The 22679-nt window shown below is 42.0% G+C and overlaps 3 protein-coding genes across 3 annotated transcripts; 2 read left to right on the top strand and 1 right to left on the bottom strand.

The window, feature by feature from the left end:
• Window positions 1-4051: 4051 nt before the first annotated feature.
• LOC110480583 (histo-blood group ABO system transferase 2) lies at window positions 4052-6339 on the bottom strand. Its single transcript, XM_077788322.1, has 3 exons — window positions 6320-6339; window positions 6023-6157; window positions 4052-4733 (listed from the first exon to the last, which is right to left on the bottom strand). The coding sequence occupies exons 1-3, from the start codon at window positions 6337-6339 to the stop codon at window positions 4052-4054; spliced, it is 837 nt and encodes a 278-aa protein (XP_077644448.1).
• A 10065-nt stretch (window positions 6340-16404) lies between these two features.
• Window positions 16405-17364, top strand: LOC110480582 (olfactory receptor 6B1-like). The gene has a single exon (XM_021548621.2). The coding sequence runs from the start codon at window positions 16405-16407 to the stop codon at window positions 17362-17364; it is 960 nt and encodes a 319-aa protein (XP_021404296.1).
• Window positions 17365-21731: 4367 nt separating this feature from the next.
• On the top strand, window positions 21732-22679 carry LOC110480581 (olfactory receptor 6Y1-like). Its single transcript, XM_021548620.2, has one exon. The coding sequence runs from the start codon at window positions 21732-21734 to the stop codon at window positions 22677-22679; it is 948 nt and encodes a 315-aa protein (XP_021404295.2).

The raw sequence follows: 22679 nt of genomic DNA, 5'->3' as shown, positions 1-22679 counted from the left end.
AATCCTTCAGTGTCTGTGGAGGTTTCTGTTTTTCTATCCCCACAAGGAGCCATGGAGACTTTGTGCACTGTTGTAACTTTCTGCTCTGGGTTCTTTCTCCCCCATGATCTCAGTGTAAGTCAGGGACATCCCAGCTCGCTGCCTGGCCTGACAGATTGTGACAGTTTTTGCTCCTTCCTCTCACAGAAGCACTCACTGCCACCTGTCCACATCCTCATTACTGATCCTTGTAGCTCTTCCTGTACAGGAGTGAGGAAATACCACAGGAGTGAGTTACAACATCCACAACATTGTAGGGAATTCTCCAAGCCTGGCGGAAGGCTCACACAGTGAGCATCTGTGTGCAAACCTTGAGATAAGAAATGCTGGCTCAGAAATGCCCTGGAATAGGACAGACATTGCTGAGAGAGAAATGGAACCTGAAACAAGTTTCAAAGGATGGCCTTGCAAATAACACGAGATACTTTGGAGAAATAGAACTATGAAAGATGCATTGTAGAGGGACCCATGGGGGGTAATTTTAGATTATTTGCTTTAAGGCATTTACAGCATGGGGTGGCAAAAGCTGATAGGCCAAGATACACTTATAATGTATTTCAATTAGGAAATAGTTGGCTTCTGATTGTGATGGTGTGAATTACAACATCTGTATTGTCTCATCCTTCTCATGAGACTGAAAATGGAATAAAAGTTTTTAAAACATCTCCCAGTTACCCCATCTCTGGGTCAGAAAAGGGTTTAATCCAACAATCCACAACCCATTTCACCTGTGATAATGGAAGGCCTTGGCATTGCATCAGGCCTGATGATGTGTGTGAGGCTGTCCAGGAGGCTAAACCATTTATTAGCCTTTACAGACTGATTTCTTATTACCAGTGTGATGAGATTTTGGAAGCTAGTAAGGCTAAATCTCACAACAAATCTTTATACTCTCTTAAAAGTTAAATTACAACTCAGCACAGACTCTATTATACCATCCCTTGCAGCCAGGTGTTTGACTGAATGGAAATAATAGAAAATTACATTTACTCTGGCCTAATCTGTCCTGCTGCATAGTGTTGCTCTGGCCCAGGCACAGAACTTGGCTGAAGTCTGTTCCATTCATGCAGTTGCAGTACATTTTGCCAAGACCCACCCCATTAACCCTCCTTCCTGGCCAGGTTTGACCCCAGCACAAGGCAGGAGTTTTCCCAGTGCGAGGATCAGCCAAATTTTCTTACCTTGATGAGGGCTACTAAGGCAGAGAATTTGGCAGTCCTTATTCACAGTTCCCAACTGGGCTTTTCTCTGTGCTTTGTGTGCTCACTCCTGTCTGTGAAGGTGCTGGGAAATCTGATTTCAGTTTCCAGAGGCATTGGGCAAGGAAGGCCCATGGATAAGAGAGATCTTCCAGCCCTCAGGATGTTGCAGGGGAGTGGGGCTGTAGAACCTCTGGAGGTCTTTGTTCTGCACTGGGGAGTTGGGGTGGGACCCTTGCAGGGTCCTGTCTCCCAAGGAGTCAAGTTTCACAGGTTAAACCCGTTTGGCAGTGGCAGAGAGATCAGAAATCAGATAGCAACAGAGGATTAACATGGCAGAGGGGAAATGCTGCAAAAAGAATATTAATTTACCCCCTCACCTAATTCAGCACTCTGATTTCATGGGGCCATCATCAGCTATGCTTTCTGAAGTGATTCTAAAGGGCTGCATCATACCAGAAGTGACTTTCTCTGAGTCATACAACTAAATCTGTGTCACGTTCCATTAATCTAAAATTATTTGATCATTTTCAAAAAGAATGCTAACTCAATTCCCCAGAATGCTTCAGCTGAGCTTTCACACCGATCTTTATCTGAAAACTCTTCCTATCACACAGATTCCTTTTGTCTGGCCCTTTTTCAGTGACCTTTACTGCCCAGTCTTTGGACAAACCATGTTTGAGCATGATGTTATCTTCTTGTTCTGCTTTCAAATCTGGGAAACCACTCTGAAGGAATACAATTGCAATGAAGGAGATAACACCATTAAAAGACCAAACAAGATTTATGAAGCAAAGAGCAGCACCTTTATAACAGATATTATGACAAATGTATAACCCAGAGAAATGAGAGGTCCATTCCAACCTCCTGCACAGCCTGGCTTGCTCATGTGCACTAAGTGTGGGTCAGCCACTCTACCTCCTGCTTAATTTGTGCTTAACTTTGTTTGATGCCTCAGGTTTTAGCTTTAATTTTCAGATTTTGTGCTGCTTTAGTAAGTGGGTCTGGGTTTCGTATGAGGGGATGGTGAGTTCTGCACAGAGCAGGGGGACAAAACAATTCCTGCTCCAGCTGGGCACCAAGGACAAATGATCCAAATCTCTGCCCAGAAGCACAAACAACGTGGGCTGAAGAGAGAAAAACAAGCAGGATGGGACTGCCTGGGCTAAAGCTGGAATTGGACAATGAACTCCAGTGTGCAAATGGAGCAGAACTGATAAAAGTGAGAGACCCCGTGACCTGTGGGGCATTTTGTGACCATTTTGGGTCACCTGGGGTGCAGCCCTGGCTCTTGTGCTGCCCAAAGTGGATCCATTGAGGCCTCCTGACAAATCCTTACTTTATTCTTTATCTCCTCCAGTCTCTGTTCTAGGTCAGCCTTCTCAAGGCATCAGTTAAGTTGCATTTTTACAACATCATGTTTCAATGGAAGCACTTTCCCTGATCCCTTTGGCAGGGGTTCTTTGGACAATCTGAGTTACCCCTCAATGACAGGAGTAAGCAAGAATAAAACAGATGGACTTGCTCTTGTTCCTGTGGCCTTTTCAGTGGCCCACAGCAGCACAGGGTTATCACTGCAGCTGTGTGACAGGATTGATTTGACCCTATTTTTTTCTTGTGTACATAATTTTCAGTTATTTGTCTACTATCATATCTGCTGAGAGCAATAGAAAACTTTAATGAATCATTCAGCTAATGATTCCATTGTTAAAATATTGCTGTATTTGAAGATACAGCTAATACTGAAAAAGGAAAGCTGAAAAAGTAAGTATGAATTAATGATTATGATTATGGTTTTTCAAGTATGATTTAATTTTCCTTTGATAGTCCACATACATTTAGGATTTGTAGAATCACACATGTTTTTAGTTAATCAGATAGTTCTGTAACTTGAACAATGAGGAAGGGGCCTTCATTTTGTCAGAAATTGAGGAGCAAATGATTTAAGCTTGCTAGTAGTGTCATTCAAATTCTTAAATTATCATATTGTTAGGACATCTTTTCAGTAAATAATATAAGACAGCAGAAGACAAGTATAATTGCAGACCCTTATCTGTGGGGACCATTTGTAAATTTGCAGACTGACTTTATTCAGATGCCTAAATACTGTTTTTGAGGATGTCCTTATCAATTTTGCTATGTCTCAGTATGACAAGAATCCTGAGCTTGTAAACATGCAGAAAGGACAGTTGAAAAGCAAAAAGTTGAACAAGAAGTTGCTAATAAAATAAATTTCTGGGTTTAGTAGTCTCTAGTTAAGGAGACCCACTTTATGCAAGAAAATGTGTGCAGTCCTAGAAACAGAGGGAAACTTTCTTTGCCCCTTACCCTCAGTTTAGTGGGGCTGTGAAGAGGAAAGACCTCACATTCTTTGGTTCAGGAAGACACGTTTCCTTCTATTTCACTTGCTCAAACCTTTGACACCTACACATTTCCTTCTGTCTCGTGTCTGTGTATTTTCATGTACAGACACTGGCAGTAACATCAGCAAACAGAGATATTTGCATGAGTCTCACCCCACAATCAGATCCCCCTGAGGTTCACATCGTGTTGCTCCATCTCTCTGCATTATCCACCATGTACAGCCTGGTCCCTGAGCAAAGACAATCCCACGAATGGGTTTGTCTGTACAGAGGCAGAATTGATCCACACTGATTTCCCTACAAACCTCTGGCATGTGCCACTGGGGCTCTTTCTCTGTCTATATATTCAGGGGCTCAGACTGAGCAGGACCTGCTCGATTGGTGGAACCTTGGATGGGTGTTAATTTACCAGGTGGCCTTTGCTAAGTGCTGCTCCCAATTTTTGAAAGATCACATTCTTTTCCTCTGGCTGTGCTGGTGCACAGGGCACATCCTCTTCACCTGGATGGTGCTGGAGCTCAGCTCGGGGTGCCAGTAGTACTCTGGGGACAGCAGGCGTGTGGGCCTGTGCTGCAGCAGGTACCTGTTGAGGTGGCTCTCGTGGTGCCAGGGAGCCTCAATGCCATTTTCTGTGTCCTCCCTCAGCCCTGCAGAGCAGGCTCGGGTCAGCTTGTAGACCTCGGGCACGCTGCCCCCGTAGAAGCTCGCTGTGTAGTAGAAGTCCCCTTGTCCCTCAGGGATGGCAGATTGTGAGTCAGGGTGTGTCTCAGAGCCTTTGTTCTCGTGCTGTGGGGTGACCTGCCAGGAGCTGATGGTGGCCACCAGGGCATCGATGATCTCCACGCCGATGTGTGCCAGGAGCTGGACATTGATGTCCAGGGAGTACAGATAGTCCACCTCGTGCTGGAACTGGCTCTGGATGTAGCAGCTGATGATGTCCATACGGCTCCTGGAGATATCCTGCCACCTGGGGTCGTTCTGGACAGGGATGACAAACAGGTGGTTCTCAGGGGCCATCTGAATGTGAGAGATCTTCTCAGGATTGTCTGTGAACAAGTAGAAATTCACAGGGTGCCCAGCAAGGAAGTACTTGTTGGCAGAGCTCATGAACCCTTCTATGAACTGGACATATCTAAAAGACATGGAAAGGAAAAGAATGGAGAGGCTTCTCCTGCTGAAGAACAACAGCTTTTCAAATTCCCTTTCTTTGTACTTTTCTATCTGTTGCTCCTTCTCACAGTGTTAGTGCTCTTTATTTAACACAGCTGCTGCCCTTCAAGCCTTCCCCATGCTGCTGCACATTTACATTTTAGCTTTCACTAAATTCATGTTTTAACTTGCCACAGAACACATGCCTTCCACCCAGTGCTGCTCTCTAATATCACTGTATCATGTAAATCCTCTCATCCCTCCCTTTTATCTGCTCCCCTGTGCTCTTCCTGCAGTTGAATATTTTAACTTCATAGAGAGGATCATGGAATCAACAGAGAATCATGGAATGGTTTGTACTGGGAGGGACCTTAAAGACCATTTCATTCCACCCTCTGCCATGGACAGGGACACCTTCCACTGTCCCAGGTTGCTCCAACCTGGCATTGGACATTTCCAAGGATCCAGGGGCAGCCACAGCTTCTCTGGGCTCCCTGTGCCAGGGCCTCTCACCCTCACAGTGAGGAATTTCTTCCTAATATCTAATCTAAATCTACCCTCTTTCAGTGTAAAGTTATTCTCCCCCATTCTGTCTCTACCCAACTTTGTAAAAAATCCCTCTTCCCTTTCCTGTAGGGCCCCTTTAGGTACAGGAGGGCTCTAAGCCCTTCCTGGAGCCTTGTCTTCTCCAGGCTCAACAACCCCAACTCTCTCAAGACTGCTTTCATAGGAGAAGGTGAAAATTATCAATTAAATAGTTTTGATCACCCTCAAGTACCTGAAGTGCTGTGTTACTCTAAGATGCCAGTGGAGATAGAGGGTATAGAGATAGAATATAGATATTTGCTCTGAAACTCAAAAAAGAACCTCCCCAAGAACATATGAGCTGTAACAGCATGTCTGATATTTTTACTAGAGCTAATATTTTACCTTTAAACTCTTACAGAGGTCAAATAAAATCTCAACTTCACAGAATTTCTCTATTTTTAGGTGCAGGATACTCTATCCTTGTTGTTAGAAATGCAGCAGGAGCTAGAATTTTTATTTCAATGGGTCAAAATGCTAATTATATTTCCAAGGATAATTTTTTGTCCTATTCAAAACAATGTCCCAACCAGCTGCCTTACTTTGGAAGGTGACACTGACATGTCACATTTCTCCCAGTCTAGAGCTGCCCACATTCAGTCTTTGGAATGTTTCTCACTCGTGCTCCATGAGCAGCATTGCAGAGAGTTGTAACTATTTGACAAGAAATAAAAGACAAACCAATACTTTTCAACAGCAAAAGTGACCACTCCAGTGACTGCCTTCTTCTGCAGGTATTGAGCATTCAGGATGTCTCTGCTGAACGTGCCTTCCCAGACAATTGGAGCCAGCCATGGTGTCAGCACCAGCACATCCCTTCTCCTGCAAGGGGTTGAGAATGAGGCAGGGTTTAGATGGCCCAGAACTTCAGGAGGACAAACAGAGATGTCTACCACTGAGTTAATCATTCCAGTTTCCCTTTGGAATCACTAAGGGTCAAGAAAGTACTGTCAGCAAAATCTGAGATAGCACAATAAATCCCACCACACTCCCATTTTCTTCATGGTGGAAAAAGCCCATTTTTAATTCACACTACTCGTTTTTATTTTTTTACAGACCTCATGTGTGAGTAGCTTTCTTACTACTTTATGTAGTAGCTTACTTGTTACTACCAAGCTACTTACAAGCAACAAGTAGTAGTTACTACTAAGCTACTTAAAAGTAGCTTACTTGCTAATTTATTATTTAATAAAAGGTATTTTACTTGTCAATCAAAACTCTCTATTCTTCAATTGTTTATATATTTTCTTCACTGATTCTCATGGGATAGATTTAATGTTTATGCAGGTGCTGGTTGTTTTTTACCCAGGAATAGATTGTTATATTAACAGACTGCTCACACCAGGATTGCTTTTACATGAGAACTTGCAAAGTGTTATCTTGGCAAGGGCAGCCACTGATTTAACAGAGCAGGCCTGATTTTGTGAGGCCTTTGTTTTTAATTTTTCTGCCTTGCTGCAACATCGTGCCACCACCTGCAATAGGTGGTGAAATCCTTGATTTTCATCCCCCCCAGCTCCCAGGCTGTTGGTGCCTGTCACTCAGAGGCAGATTTTAGCAATCCATCCATGCCTTAGAGCACAGCACTTCCTCCCATTGTTCCCAGCCTGTGTCTCCTGGAAAGCTCTTGGCCTTCAGCTGCAGTGACCCAGGTGTGCAGCTCTCCACTATGATAATAATTAATAATTATTCATAATTCATAAGCATTCTAAAGATGCCCAATGAAGAATTTATGTTGTGTAAAAATCACCATTTAGCAGATTTGTAAAGGCATATATGTGACCATTCAGGCTATTTCTCAAGAAACTTGAATTCATCCACTGCTTGTATGACATTAGGTAGGCAGACTCCTATTTTCTCTCTGAGAAATATCCCTCTTAAAGAAATTGGCTGAAGGACTTCATGGTTTCTGCCATCATAATTCACATCTTCACATTCAATCCATCACAGATTTCTGATTCAGCACAGATTTCTGCTCCTTACCTGTGTATTGATGGAGGCTCTTCAGCTGGGCTGTTGATCTCCTCCTTTGGAAAGAGTAGGAGGAGGAGATCCCTAATTTGCCCCCTGATTCCTTTGGGATGATGGACAGGTATTTCCTTGATGCTTCCTAGGGTGTTGTTTACTGCTTTATCTCTGACACTCAGAAGAACATCCCCTTCCCACAAGGAATGGAGTTTAGAGCTATGCTAATAAGGTCAGCTATTGCTGCTGGAAATGAAGGGATGGGACTGTTTTCAAGCTCAGAAGGATTTATTGCTCAGACAAACATCACTCTCAGGGGCTGTGAGGTTTTAGAGGAGCAAGCATTCGGCCACAGCTCCAGAGCAGTCACAAGTTCTCTGTTACAAGGCAATAGAGAACTTTCTAACCCAAAGGACAGCTGCCACAGGGTTTATTTGGCTTTTCTAACCTACCACCTTTACTCACCTCTGCTGCACTGGGGGTACTTTTGTCCAAAGGGCTTTGAACTCACGTGCACACATTGGCTTCTGTGATAATTCTGAACTCTCAGCTTATTCCACACAGCCACACCCTGACACTGTCACCCTTCACCATCTGCTCAGCACAGTTTGGCACTCACTGAAGGCATATTCTCACCTACACCTATAGAAACATAAATTTATGAATTTTCTGCTTAATAGCTGAGTATTGTATTTTTACATCAATCTAAGCTTTTTCCAAGGCTGCAGATCAAATCCTTCAGTGTCTGTGGAGGTTTCTGTTTTTCTATCCCCACAGTCAGCCAGGCTAATTTCCAGAGCAGATGGGAGGGATTGCTCTGCTCTGGGCTGAACAGTCCCAGCTCTCTCAACCTTCTTTACAGGAGACATGCTCCAGCCCTTTCATGATCCTTTGCTAAACTCTCTCCAGTATGTCCATACCTATTTTATTACTTTTTTATTATGTTTTGCTTTTTTTTCTACCGCACATGGCTCTGTAATAGGCAATTCCAGAAACTAATTCATCCCTAAATAATTCATATTCACCACTAAATAATTCATTTAGTGACCTAAAATGTTAATTCCGAACATCATGTATGATGCTGACTGGTACCACTAGAAATAGGATCAGCCAAGGCTTCTTGTTTTTTAGCTTCTGAATGGTGACAGAGGATGCAAAAAAATGAATTAAGATAAAATTAAACCAGAATACTTTCAATATTCACCAGCATTTCTCAGTTTCCTTTCTGAAAGTAACAAATGAAAGGTTCTTCATCTATGCATTTCTGATGGTTTCTGGGAGAGCTGTTTTTCTACTCAGGCATCCTTTCCTATTCGTTCTCAGCTCACAGCTGTCCTGAGCTTTCTGTGCCAGTCAGAGTCTGTGTTTCTGAGAACAGTGGGATATCATGGAAATGGAGCCAGAGGAGATGCACTTACCATGGGAACATCAGAGATGTTTCATATAGGTCTCTTTTCCTGCAAATGAGGGAGAAATAAAAGGTACATAAATGCATCGTGGCACAGAAGTTTCAGATTTTCTTTTTCTGAGAGATGAGCCCCACCAGAGATGTTTGTGTGGTTCAGTGTCAGTGAGCATCCAGCCAGACTCCACCACAAACACTATTTTATTATTTATATAAGTTCATGTAGCGTGAACTACATTTAACAGACTACTCAGCTGATGTAAGTAGCTCTGAATGCAAATTAATTGGCTTTAAAATTATTTTCAACATGTGTGTTTCTGTGGTGCATCTTTAGAAAACTCAGTTTTACTTCTACCCAGTGAGAGCCTGGTCCAGTAAGGCCAAAGACCTTGCACAAAGTTTGTATTTTTCTGGCAGGTTTATGTCCATAGGACACAGAGCAGAGGTCACTGCTCTCCATTCTCATTGCTTGTGCAGGTTCCTGTGGATGGGTCACTGAGTGGGAACCCACCAGTCCTGATTCCTAGATTTTCCACCAGGAAAAACAGATTCTGTCAAGTGGGAACAATTACTAAAAGTAACAGATTAAACAGGCTAATAGAGGGAAATTAAAATAATCACATATACACAAAACCAGAAAGATATCTAGCCATATAAACATTTTTTTTGGGGTGGGGGAGTGGTGGTGGTATTCAAATGTTCTCATACTGCAATCTTTAAGTTTCAAATTAATGACAAAAAGAATGCATTGTTTTTCTCATATTGTTTTACTGCCATTAAAGTTTATTTCTCACCATGTCATATATGCTAGACTCCTTAGAGCAGCATTTCCAGAGAATTACACAACTGTGCTTGTTATAAAAGAAGTGATGAAGAGGGGAAAGTGAAGTAAAAAAAAAGCAGTGGGGATAAGAGAAGTGTAATCCACAAGACAAAAAAAAAAAGAAAAAAAAAGAAAATAGTAAAATATGGTTCAGTTAAATGAAACTAAGCATTAAAATCCCAGGAAGCTTCAGTCTGGTAAACTACCAGGTTAAACTCTTTCTTAATTCCATATCCAGAATCTGTTAGCTCTCATCATGTTTGTGGACAACACTAACCCAGAGGGAGTAGACAATATGCCAAAGGGCCCAATTTTTTTTTAGTGAATACAGAGGAAGCCTGAATGAGTTCCTGGTACAGAGACAGCAGCTCCCAGGTGTCCAAGGCAGGTGGGACTAAATTCCCTTTTCACTGCAGGACTTTGGGGGAGCTGCACCAATGGATTCAAATTTGCCCATATGAAATTTTGGGAATCTGAGCCTGCTGGGCCCTGCAGAATGGCTCATACCAAAATGGAAATTAGCACTTCTAGGGCATGGATCTGGTGCCTAAGAATGAGTCTTTTCAGATGAGTGTTGTCCTCATGGCCTGGAATGATCCTTTGGTAAACACTCTCCACTATGTCCATACCTTTTTTATTACTTTTTTTATTTTGTTTTGGTTTGCATGCAGAATGAACTTACAGGACTGAATCCTCTCCAGGGGAGGCTTTGTGTTCCTGGGCTCTGGCTGGGGAGAAAGGGTAGTAGTACCTTGGGCAGGATAAGAAAGCAATGAGTCAATGATGAAAACAAAAATCAACCTCTCCTCTACTTCCTGTGTGACTGAAACTACAAAACAAAACTAACAGAACATTTGTAGGGTCAGGATGGAGATGAGGATTTGCAAATCTCAGCTGCTTCAAGACAGGAGTTTAGCCTAAAGTTGTCTGAAGAGCAATTAACTCTGAGGATCTGTGAATTATTTAATTGGCACCAAATGAAATGTGTGTGCTTTCCAGCAGAGCTTGGTCTCAGCTGATGCTGGAACTGCCTGTGCAGCTGCCTCTTGAAACCAGCTGTTCACAGCATCACTCTGCTCTGGCCAGTCTGTGGGATCTCCTCTGATGGGAGCCTGACTGCCCTTTCAAACAAGAATGGGAGCATTTGTGATGGATGCTCTGCTGCAGAGGAAGTGTGGGGCTGAAATCTTGCCCTAATTCCTCCAGCTGGAGCAGATCTTCAATATTGTTCCAGCCAACTCTGAATTAACCCCACTTGCTCTGATTTCAGGCTCCAGAGCACTGAATACACACCACGAAAGCCTGGCTGTGGCAGACATGAGCACCAAGGGAGACCCAAAGCAACTAAATAAAAAAAAGTGCAGCTAAATAAACACAGCTCAATCCACTGCACAGAGTTCCAGCTCTGTGCCAGGATCCTTGTGTTGGTCTGGAGGTGTGGGATGTAAACATGAAAACACATACTTGGGCTCGCAGGAATACACAGGAATTAATCATACTTTTAGGATTACTTTTAGAAGAGGTTAAAAGTGTCCCCGCCTTGCTTATTTTCACCTTTTGAATGTAAAATTGAATTTAGCTTTGTGTAAATGCTCACATTGTTAACTGCATTAGTTAGAAGAAACCTGTCTCAGTCTGGGCAATAGAAAGAAATGCTAGCTGAGAATAATTATCAAAGGTTAAACACCCACCAGATTACACCAGTGATTCCTGCTGTCACCAGAATAGCCAGTCCATGGAATTTGGTGATTCTCATCTCCTTAGTGCTGCAAAAAAGATTGTGAACTCTGGATTGACAGCAAAGTGGAAAAAAAACTCCAAACCCACAAAACCAAAAAGGCAGAAAATACTGCTGTTATTAAATACTGAGTAAGTCTTTTGTTTTGCACTGCAGGCTTGGATATAATACAGAGAAAAATTTGTTTTCTAGATAGAAAGCTTTACATCTAGATATTTATAATACATCTCTACACACTATGCTACACACTGAGCTCTCATTTTACTATAGTATAGTAAACCATTTTTAATTGTTCAAACCGATAATACTCATTTCAGATTTTCTCTGAATCGGGTTTTATTTTTTCCCCAGCCAGTGCCCTTTCTTTCTTTCATTCATTCTTTCTCTCTCTCTCTCTTTTTTCCCCCCTTAGCTCTGCTTTTTGACCTTGCTTCCTTGGGCTTCCTCCTCTGTCCCTCACTGCTGCAGTTCTCTTTTTTTCTAAGGTCACACTCCTTTTCTCTGGGTCATCTTCTCCCTCCATTCTGGGGCTGCTCACAGCTGTGGTTCAGCCACATCTTCCTTTGTGCCAGCCTTCTGAAAAGACTCTCTGGGGCATTCTGTTTGTCAGTGTTGGCCATCCCCTGCTTTCAGCTGCTCTTCAGCATCTCCTCCTGTTGGGATCCTTTCTCAGCCCAACTCAGTTCTTATTGTATTACAGCCTTACAAGCCATGAGTCCTACAGCATTTCACTAACAAGCTACAAAATGCCCCGTATCTCTCTCTACATGGTCCTTTAGGGAAAAAAAAAAAACCCATCCAGTTAAGAAATAACACCGAAATTATTTTTACTTTTAACCAAATAACCAACCACCTGTGCCCTGCAACGTGGACTTTTCTGTCCAATTACACAAAACCACCCAAACCCATGGAGAAGGTGAAGAAAGGAGAAGAAGGGGAAGAAAGAGGAAGGGGAAGGACCATCCACTCCCCTAAAACCTCCATCTTGCTCTATATTACTATTTTCCAAAACCTTAAACTGAAGTTTTCCACCATGTGATATAACACACTTCTATCCAAACTCCACACCCACAATCCCAGTTCTATAAATTAATTTTGGAAGCTTTCTGCACAGCCTCAGGTCGATGCAGTGTTCTCCTGAGAGTCAGTGCCTGGCAGCACAGAAAGTCTGAATTTCTCAGCACCCAGGGTTCTAGCAGCCAGCACAACACTCACCCGTGGGTCTGTCACTGCTCACACCTCAGCAGCTGCTGTTCTCTGCTGCTCACAGCCCTGCTGAACCAGTACCAGCTCACAGATCCTCGTGTGTGTCACTCCTGGGCTCGGGGCCAGGAGGAACCTCCACCCAAATCCTCACCTTTTGTGGGAGTGCTGTCACCTGAGCAATGGGGAAACAACAAGAAACCTGCAGCAGCCAGTTATTCCCTAACACTGCAATCTTTATGGGTTACCTTTATGGGTAAAAGCAGAGGCCAGACAAAATTAAGGGGATAAAAAGTGATTATATTTACTGAATTTGGGTGTGTATTGAATATTTGGGTGTTTCTTACTCTGTAGGCACGTGCAGGGAGTTGGATTTCCCCTCTGAATGGTGTCCTTCACACCTAAAAAAGATTGATACTTAATGCTTGGGTACTGCTGTGGAACCTCAAGTAATATTCAAGACCAGTGCAATAATTATTTAATGTCATAGTTGAGATGGAGGCAACACAAAACAACACACTCCATTTTCAGAAGGCTCCAACTGTTTTCATTAGAGCCTGCATGCTTTTTATCCATTCTTACAAAGCTCATAAGTTTGCACTTTACTCATTGGTCACCAGAGACAAACAAAGTGCTGATTGGAATAGGCAGTTGCAGGTTTCTCTTATTTATCCTTCTTTCTTTCTTGGTTTTTATGTCAGTGACCTTGGTAGGAAATTCTTTCAGGGGTGAACATGGATCCTCTTATCAAACTTCCCTCTGGCTCACAGAACTCACTGTAAAACCTCTTTCACAATTTAGTGTAAGGAGAAATGAAGGCACTGATAAGTCTGATAAGTCAGAGCTACCCATCATGAGCCACCAGCAAAGTACAAATATCCTGAGTTCTGGTCTGAAGCCTTGTCACACAGACATCAGTGACCTGGGAGAAGGAAAAAAAAAATTATGAATAGTGCTATAATAGTTAGCACATGAAAAACTAAGAAGCAAACAACCAACCAGCAGCAGAGCAACACTTTCCCTGAGGTTTAGAAAAAAGAGGGGAAATTATTCCCTCTCATGCTGTTCCCAGTCCTCCTGGGCTTTGAAGGATAATGCACTGAGAGATATTTTACCATCCTGGGAAATCTCCAGCTCAGCTGAAGTGCCAGGAGCCTGCAGGAAGGGTTTGTGCTCACAGCTTTTAACAAAGCAGCCACCACCAGACCAGCTTCCAGTCACTGGAGAGAAACAGAACAGCACAGGGGTGAGGTTTGGCTCAATGGAAGAGAGAAAAGCATAGATACTGATCTCTTCTTAGACAAAAAGCCTTTAATTTCTTTTTCTTTAGGCTTTTTAGAGGTGTTTCTTCTCATCTGATCTCACCTGAGCTCTGAGAATTCCAACATAAATGGTGAGTGTCTTGGAAATGGCATTCCCAGTTCTTATCAGGAACTGGAGCAACAGGACAAGGGGGAACAGCTTCAATCTGGAAAGGAATAAGTTTAGGTCAGATATTGGAAAGAAATTATTCCCTGGCAGGGTGGGCAGGCCCTGGCACAGAGTGCCCAGAGCAGCTGTGGTGCCCCTGGACCTGGCAGTGCCCAAGGCCAGGCTGGACAGGGCTGGAGCAGCCTGGGACAGTGGAAGGTGTCCCTGCCATGGCAGGGGTGGCACTGGGTGGGCTTTAAAATTCTTCCAACCCAAACCAGTCTGGGATTCTGTGATGTTGTGAGCAGTTTTTAAGAGAAACAGGAACATGTTTCTCAAAGTGTGAGAGAGAAGAGAGAGGGATTGCTTGGAAAGGAAAGTAGAGCTGGATTTAACAGATTAAAAGACTTGAAATATGGGAATTGCTTATTGTACTTTGTGTGCTTTTAAAAATCTTACGACCTCTGTTGAGAGTATAAATTAAATATAACTTTTCCCTCACTCTGTCTCTATGTTTTCTGTGTAATAGCAGTGCTTCTGAACATGTTTATGTGGTAAGAAAGGCATTCATATTCTATTTTCAGTGGACTAGAATGTAAAAAACATTCATCATTATTTTTACATTGAAAAGCTTAATTCTTGAAATATGGAAGTTATATTTTTGTGCCACTTGAGAATGATCTGTTGGTTGGGGGCAGGTACCTGAAATGCTCCAATTAATCACCCTTTTAAAATTAAAGCTGTGCCAATCAATATTCTAAGGTATTATAAGTTAGATCTGGAATTTTTAAAGCCTGTAATGGAATGGGGAACCATAATTTTTCTCTTTTTTTCTTTTTTAAATATCCTTTTCATTCAGGCACTTTTCAGTTATGATTTGTATTCTATAGCATGCTAATCACTTAAACTAGTTTTTTTCTTGTACTGCTTGAATCTCTGCTGGCTATACTGGAAAATGAGTTACCTGCCTTTCCTGTCAGTATTTACCACAGCCTAAATCTCATGGAAGGCTGGGAGATGTGAAAGCCATTCTTAGAAATTAAATTGTATTTAGTATTCTGTCACTTTATTATTTGGCAGCAATTATGTACTTGTAATGAAATATGTAAATTATGCAATCAGATTGATTCTACACAGATTATCCATATGCAAGAGAAAAATCTAATTTGAAATAAATATTTTGAAACTCAAAGGCAAATAATGATATCACAAAAATGCATATTTCCTTTTCTTCAGAACATTATGGATTTTTTTCTTAATATTTTATATGAAAAAATAATTTGTGAATAACAAATACTGTAAATCGTGCTAGAAAGTCAGTTGATTTTTGGATAGGAATGTGCAGGAATATGTAAAAAAAAGTTGTTTGAAATCTTCCCTAAGAAGTGGAAATAAAAGGCATAGACATCAAACTTCAGGTATTTTGTGAAAAATCAAGATTCTTTCTATCAATTAATGCAAAAGAAAAATGATGGATGGCTACTGTAATTAATGTAGTCCAAGACTCTTTGTAAAAACTGGTAGTGGGGGGACAAGTGGCCAATTTTAATCAATACATTGAAAATGAGAGAAATTTTCAGCTGCATAGGTCCTTTCCAATTTTGAAAGAAAAACCCAAATGCACATATCCCTTCACCCTAGCAAACTTAATTAAAGTACTCTGTGTGAGAGAAGAAACACTTATTTTCTTCTGCATATATTCAGGAGTAAGGGAGATGTAAAACAGCTCAAGTTTGCTGTGCATGAGTGCAGCCACTCAGCAGGACTGTGCTTCTGTCTGGGGGGGAGCTCAGGACTGAGATCAAACACACATTTAATTATGTTGTCTCTTCCCCTCTGACTGGGTTTTAAGTGCAGACAGGGGTAAGAAGGTCTGTGAAGAAATCAGTGAAGCCCAAATATTTTCTTGGAGCCAGGATCTGAATCACCAATCCTGCTGTAGGACACACACAAAAAAATAAAAATTCATAAGTGGTTAAATAATAAGGGATGTCAATTAAATAACTGGTGTAGAATCTCTCTGGTAATGGCTTTTGGAGTGAGAGATTTTGGTAAGTGTCCTTATACTCCCACTGGAGTTATGTGAACAATCTTCAGAGACACAAATAGCCAAGCTATGCATTTGAATACAGTGCAAATACGTTCAGAGCAAAAGGAGGATCAGAGATAACATTGATCTGTCACCTGATGAGGTCAGCTGCCTCCCAAGTAGAGCTGAGGAGCTACTGCAGGATTCTGCAGCATGAAGAGTACAAACCTGATGTGGTCCCCTCCATGGTGCCAGGTGGGAGCAGCCCCTGAGTTAACTCTTTGTAAAATCTCCTTCCAGTTGGTCCCACGTGAATCAGATATCTTACTTAAGCCAGAACCACGACTAAAATTACATTCAAACACTGAGAATAATGGGAGTTGTATTGTGTATTTGCAAGTCCAGTATGAAGAAGGTGCTTGGGGGAGATGATACAAAATATTCCCTTATTTCTTTCCTTTCTGCTTCTCATACATTCCAGGTCTTCGAGGTCATCATGGAACAAGAAAATGATACCCACATCTATGAGTTCATCCTCTTGGGATTCCCTACCAGCACAGAGCTCCAGGCTCTGCTGTTTGCAATTTTCCTTGCTGTGTACTTGCTGACAGTCACTGAGAACATCATTATCATCACTCTGGTCATAACCAGCCCCCAGCTCCACAAGCCCATGTACTTTTTCCTGGGCCACCTGGCTTTCCTAGAGGCCTGCTACATTTCAGTCACCGTTCCCAAGCTGCTGGTCACCTTGGTGGTGAAGAACAAGAACATCTCCTTCAGCAGCTGCATGGCCCAGCTGTACTTTTTCATCGCCCTGGTGTGCACCGAGTGTGTCCTGCTGGCCGCCATGGCCTACGACCGCTACGTGGCCATCTGCTCCCCGCTGCACTACGCGCTCGCCATGGGCCACAGGGCCTGCCTGCGGCTGGCCACGGGCTCCTGGCTGCTCGGCTTCCTCATAGCTGTGCTCAAAATCTCCTTCATTTCCCAGCTCTCCTTCTGCGGCCCCGGGCTCATCAACCACTTCTTCTGCGACATCAGCCCGCTGCTCAACCTCTCGTGCGCCCAGCGGCGATTTGCTGAGACGGTGGATTTCATCTCAGCCTTGTTTACTTTGTTGATCCCCCTCTCTGTCATCATCATTTCTTACACCTTCATAATCAGAACTATTCTGCTCATTCCCAAGGCACAGAATAGGAAGAAGGCCTTCTCCACCTGCGCTTCTCACTTGGTTGTGGTCATCATTTTCTTCTCAGCCACCCTCTTCATGTATGCTCGGCCCAGGAGCATCAAATCCAGGGATCTCAACAAGTTGGTGTCCATCATTTACACCATAGTCACTCCAATGCTAAACCCATGCATTTACTGCCTCAGGAACCAGGAAGTGAAGGACACTTTACTGAAGGCCTTGTGTAGCAGGGCTGCTCTCTCCAGAGTTTCTGCATCTGACCCCTAATGTAATGCCTGGAAGATAAACTTCCAAATAAATGTGTCTGAGTCCCATGAAAGCCTAAAAAGATTTTTACTTTGACAGAAATGGTAATTGGGTTCTCTTTCAAAATCACTTAACAATTCCTTCTCCCGAGTCAATCTGCATGTTCAGCTAAAATCTATGAACCCGTGTGAATGTAAAAGGTTTTTCTAACTGAACACATCACACATCATTCCCGAGGAGTGGAAAAGGCAATAAACATAATTACCTTCTCTTAATGTATTTTTTTGGTATGCACCAAAGGACAAAATTGCATTCTGACTTTGATCCAACTTAACATGAAACTAGGATTCAAGAACTTGAGGCCCCAGATAAATAGTAATGTCAGCTTTCCTCACAGGAATGAGAATGGGAACTTCAGTAATTCAGATAATAACAATAATTTTAGATAACTGTGATAGGAGACCATTGAAAGTTTCTTCTTTATTAACTTCAAATAGAACTTTGGGAAGTAGCTCAGATTTGGAAAACAAACCTTTACTTTTGGGGAAGAGGGTTTAATTTGCACAGTTAAATTTCCATTTTAAATACTAAATGAACCTCCTGATTTCTAAATGTCATTTTCCTGTGGTTTTTCTACATTACATGAGGAGATATAAGCACTAAGAGAAGAATCAGTTGTCTAAACACAGATCTTTCCTAAAATAACATTCAAAGGAGAGGATCAGGAGGAATGTTAAGGTAATTTAACACACAAACACAAAATCTTGCACCAGCAGGCCTGATGATAAATTATGTTGGACTCTGTTATCCAGGACCACAGCAACATTACTGTGTCCAGTTTGGCACTTCCCACTGCAAGAAGGACAAAATGGACAGTCCAGCAGAGAGGTACCAAATGACAGAAGGGTGGGAGCACACAGCACAGAGAGAGAGACAGATGGGAGCAGTTGTTTAAGTCTGGAAAAGAGAATTTTTTAGGAGATGTTTAGCTGCCATCTGCCACCACCTGAAGAGTGTTACAGAGGAGATAGAGGCAATTCTTAACTGGGCATGCCTGAAAAGACAACAGGAACTTGTTCCAACAAATTAAATTCAGATAAGATAGCCCAAAAAAAAGAGAAAAAAATCAAACAAAATCAATCAGAGTGATGAAGCACCACACCACAAGTCCCAGAAAGATCATGAAATCTCTGTCCTTTGAGCTTTGCAAAGCTTGACCTGGCAAGTTCCTGGAAAACATGACCACCCTGAAATGTGTTTGTGACAGCAGAGTGAGTTAAAATACTCTGGAAGTAAAGTTCTATCTTCCCAACCCAAGTTTTTGTTGATTCTTTGGTGTGGATGTCAAATGGAAAAGCCTGTGGCACCTCAAACTGCAGCAGAAATTGATGTTTAGGGAAGTGAATCTGGCTGTAGGTGCCCACTGAGTAGATTTTAACATTGAGCAATATATTCAATTCCATCCAGGAAATGGATGCTCTCCAGATGATCCACGTCATTCTTCCACTGGGGAGCCAAGGGCTGGGTGCAGTACTCCAGATTTTTATATTTATATTTATTAAATATTTATAAATATTTATAATTTGACTTCCCTTTTATAGCATAACTCTGCCCTTGTCTCTATATACATCAGCTGTGCCTTGGTCTAGCTGAGAGCTGAAAATGTTAGAGGTACTCAAATCTCTCAGGGAAGCTGTTTAAGCACTGTTCTGACCTCACATCTAGAAGCATTAATAGCAGCTACTGAGTTGCAAATCATTGTCTTTGTCCCTTTTTATATGTTGTCACTGTTAGACCACGGCACAGCCTCCAATAACCCCTACTGAACAAACCCATTAACTTCTTTTCATGGTGCATGTACCCTGAATCATATCTTCACATCTTAGCAGGCCTTAGGAAGCACCTCTGTAATTTATCCACATTTTCCTTGAATTGCAGGGATCCCAAAATTGGTCCATGGTAGTTGGACCCTCACCAGCCTGACAGAAATGAGGAAAGAACTAACACTACTCTCCCTTCTCCATGCACTGACATTATTTTAAAGTTGTTTTCTTCATGAGATGCCCTTACATTCCTGAGCATGCACATGTGGCTTTGGCCAGAAGTTAGAATTCAACAGCATACCATAATGCATGTCAAATGTCACAAGATTCTTGCATATTTGCAAAATAAATCAAAATGTGTGCCCCAACAGCCAAATAACTTCTGTGATTCCAGCTCTCCTAGATGCTAAACTCCCATTATTCTCAGTGTATGGATGTAATTTTAGTCGTGGTTCTGGCTGAAATAAGATATCTGATTCACATGAGACTGATTTATTAAAAAAATATGGGTATTGATCTAGTGCCAATATCCAACTGTGACGGACAAAAACTCTCTAACAGTTTAAAGTTAGAAAGTTTATGTTTATTCGACGCCGGGCAGGGTGCAGGATAGCTCCCAAATACACACCACGCATTTCAAGTGATTACAGACTCCTTTTATCCATATGAATACTGAATACTCAAAATACAAATACATATTCATAATTTTGGTACGTCTCATTCCCCTCTTTGTATGCTAATCACTCCAAAAGCCATTCAGCAGGCGTGGTTTGTTCCTTGAAATGGGTCAGTGGTCCCTTTGATGAGGATGGGTCCCAAAAGGAGAAAGTAAATGAAGTCTTCCTCGTTCTGACCTTTCTACCTTTTCAACTCCAATATGACAAATGAACTCTTGGTAGAGCTCCCATTCCTTGTCTTCAATTGGTTTCAGAACAGAGGAGGCCCCCAATTGTCTTATGTTCCTAAAAGCTATTTGTGAGTTTGTGTATTCTTCATTATGAACCCAGCTAACTAAACATCATGCTGACGATCAATTATTAGTTAACTACTAACTCTTAACTTCATCTTCATTTATTTTCATTAACTCTAGTAAAGCTTATCTCTAACTAAAATCTTAGCTCCTCTAAAATCTCGAAAGTCCTTAAAATTTACGTTTCAAGACCAACTGGAAGGAGATTTTACAAAGAGCTGACTCGGGCTGCTCCCACCTGGCAGCATGGAGGGGACCACATCAGGTTTGTACTCCTCATGCTGCAGAATCCTGCAGCAGCTCCTCAGCTCTACCTGGGAGGCAGCTGACCTCATCAGGTGACAGATCAATGTTATCTCTGATCCTCCTTTTGCTCTGAACATATTTGCACTGCATTAAAATGCATATTTGTGTCTCTGAAGATTGTTCACATAACTCCAGTGGGAGTATAAGGACACTTACCAAAATCTCTCACTCCAAAAACCAGTTAAGGTTACTGATTTAGATTAGGGCACTAAAATATTTTTCTATACTACCTTTCAGTAAAAGACTGCCATATCTTCTGCCTCAGGGTATGATTTTACTTTCCTCTGCCCTATAAAAATCAGTAGACACTACCTGGTATTCTTTCATTGTTCAATGTCTCAGAAAAAAAATCTTCAGAGTTTCTTCTACTCTGCATGCATTCACAGAGGAAACAATAACATCCCTCCTCTTTCTGTGATTGCTTCCATTGGGAGATTAACTACAATTTCTGAATCAGACCTCATGAGACACCACAGGTAAATAAAGTGTTGATTTCTCTGTGCTGGTATAAATCACAGCACTGACATGTCAGTCCACACTTCATCTGTACCCTACTGACCATATTCAGCAGGACCAGCTAAGGCAGTGGACTCTACTACAGAAGTTTGAGAACAGTTTTGTTCTCTTTTTAACAGCACAGGCTGAGCCATTCTTATTTTTGAAGGATTAATCTGAGTTAGATGCAAACAAACCAGACCCAGAATTAAAATTTGCTTGCACTTATGCTGTATCTGAGATGCTCTGTGTACCATCTTAATAGACTTTGTGTAGATGTAAGTATGCTCAGAGCCAGATACAGAAACCTCTAATTGGCTCCTTCAAATGTTTTTGGGAGAGATTTTTATTATCAAAATGAATATATCCTTGTGGTGCTTCACATTTCTTTTAGAGTTTATGGAATATATATGATATAACTTTAGAAATGTTTAGATGTAGAAACTAAAGCATTGGAAATGTGAATGTCTCTCTATAAGCTGTCACTTCTTTATACTGGATGGATAATATATTGACATCAGTCATCATTTGTCTAAGGTGAGACAAGATTTGTAATGTATATTTATCTCAGTGAAATGTAAATTGAAAAGCATGCTTTAATTTTCAAAATGAAAAATTCTGAATTGAGCAGATAAATTTCACAAAGTTCATTTCTAAAAACTCAGCAAAAAATATCTGAGCTTTTACAGTCTTTAAGTAGTGGTGTAACTTATGGCTATGAATTTAAGCCTGGTAGTTGGGTGTCATTGTATTAATTTATTGCAGGTGGATAAGGTTCATCTTTCTTCTACACAATGGGTGGGAGGAATGAAACCAAAGTCATGTATTTCATTCTCCTGGGTTTTCCCACCACTGGTGAAGTACAGCTGCTTCTCTTCTCTGCTTTATTTCTGGCTTATTTATTTACTGTGTTGGAAAACTTCCTCATCATTCTCATCATCCGAAATAACCACAGCCTGCAAACCCCCATGTATTTCTTCCTCGGGAATCTGTCTTTCTTAGAGATCTGGTACGTTTCTGTCATTGAGCCAAAGATGATCATAGATGTCCTGTCTCACGACAAGAGGATCTCCTTCCAGGGGTGCATGGCACAGCTGCATTTCTTTGTGACTTTTGTTTGCACTGAGTATGTTCTGCTGGCTGTGATGGCCTTCGACCGCTTTGTGGCCATCTGCAAACCCCTCAGGTACCCCCTCATCATGAGCCACAAGTTCTGTGCTCAGCTGCTGGCTGCCTGTTGGATGTGTGGTTTGACCACCTCTTCCATCAAGCTGAGCTTTATAGCACGGCTCTCATTCTGTGATGTGGACAAAATCAATCATTATTTCTGTGACATTTCACCCCTCCTGAACATCTCCTGCAGCGATTCCTCTTTGGCTGAGCTAGTGGACTTCACCTTGGCTCTGCTGGTCATCATGGTGCCTCTGGGCACTGTTGTGGCCTCCTATATCTGCATCCTGTTTGCTGTGTTGAAGATTCCTTCTTCCCAGGGGAGGCAAAAGGCCTTTTCCACCTGCAGCTCCCACCTGACTGTGGTGATTTTGTTCTACTCCACCACTCTTTTCACCTACGCCCACCCTAAGCTCATGTACACCTTCCCTGCTAACAAGCTGGTGTCAGTCCTGTACACGGTGGTTGTGCCACTCCTGAACCCTCTCATATATTGCCTTAGAAACAAAGAGGTCAGGGCTGCCATGAGAAAGACTTTTACTTGCAGAAGACTCACCAAAGAAATCAACTGA

This window comes from Lonchura striata, chromosome 25 (genome assembly GCF_046129695.1).
Source record: "Lonchura striata isolate bLonStr1 chromosome 25, bLonStr1.mat, whole genome shotgun sequence".
Lineage (NCBI taxonomy): Eukaryota > Metazoa > Chordata > Aves > Passeriformes > Estrildidae > Lonchura > Lonchura striata.
The sequence above is the reverse complement of the archived record's forward strand: the minus strand, read 5'-3'. Positions and strand labels throughout refer to the sequence as shown.

Bases quoted from the DNA above. Each gene is read 5' to 3' on its own strand.
- LOC110480583 (XM_077788322.1), bottom strand. From the start codon at position 6,339: ATGAAGAAAATGGGAGTGTG. The intron at 6,158-6,319 runs GTGGGATTTATT...AACCCCTTGCAG, and splicing joins ATGAAGAAAATGGGAGTGTG to GAGAAGGGATGTGCTGGTGC. The intron at 4,734-6,022 runs GTATTGGTTTGT...CATGTCTTTTAG, and splicing joins GTCACTTTTGCTGTTGAAAA to ATATGTCCAGTTCATAGAAG.
- LOC110480582 (XM_021548621.2), top strand. From the start codon at position 16,405: ATGGAACAAGAAAATGATACCCACATCTATGAGTTCATCCTCTTGGGA.
- LOC110480581 (XM_021548620.2), top strand. From the start codon at position 21,732: ATGGGTGGGAGGAATGAAACCAAAGTCATGTATTTCATTCTCCTGGGT.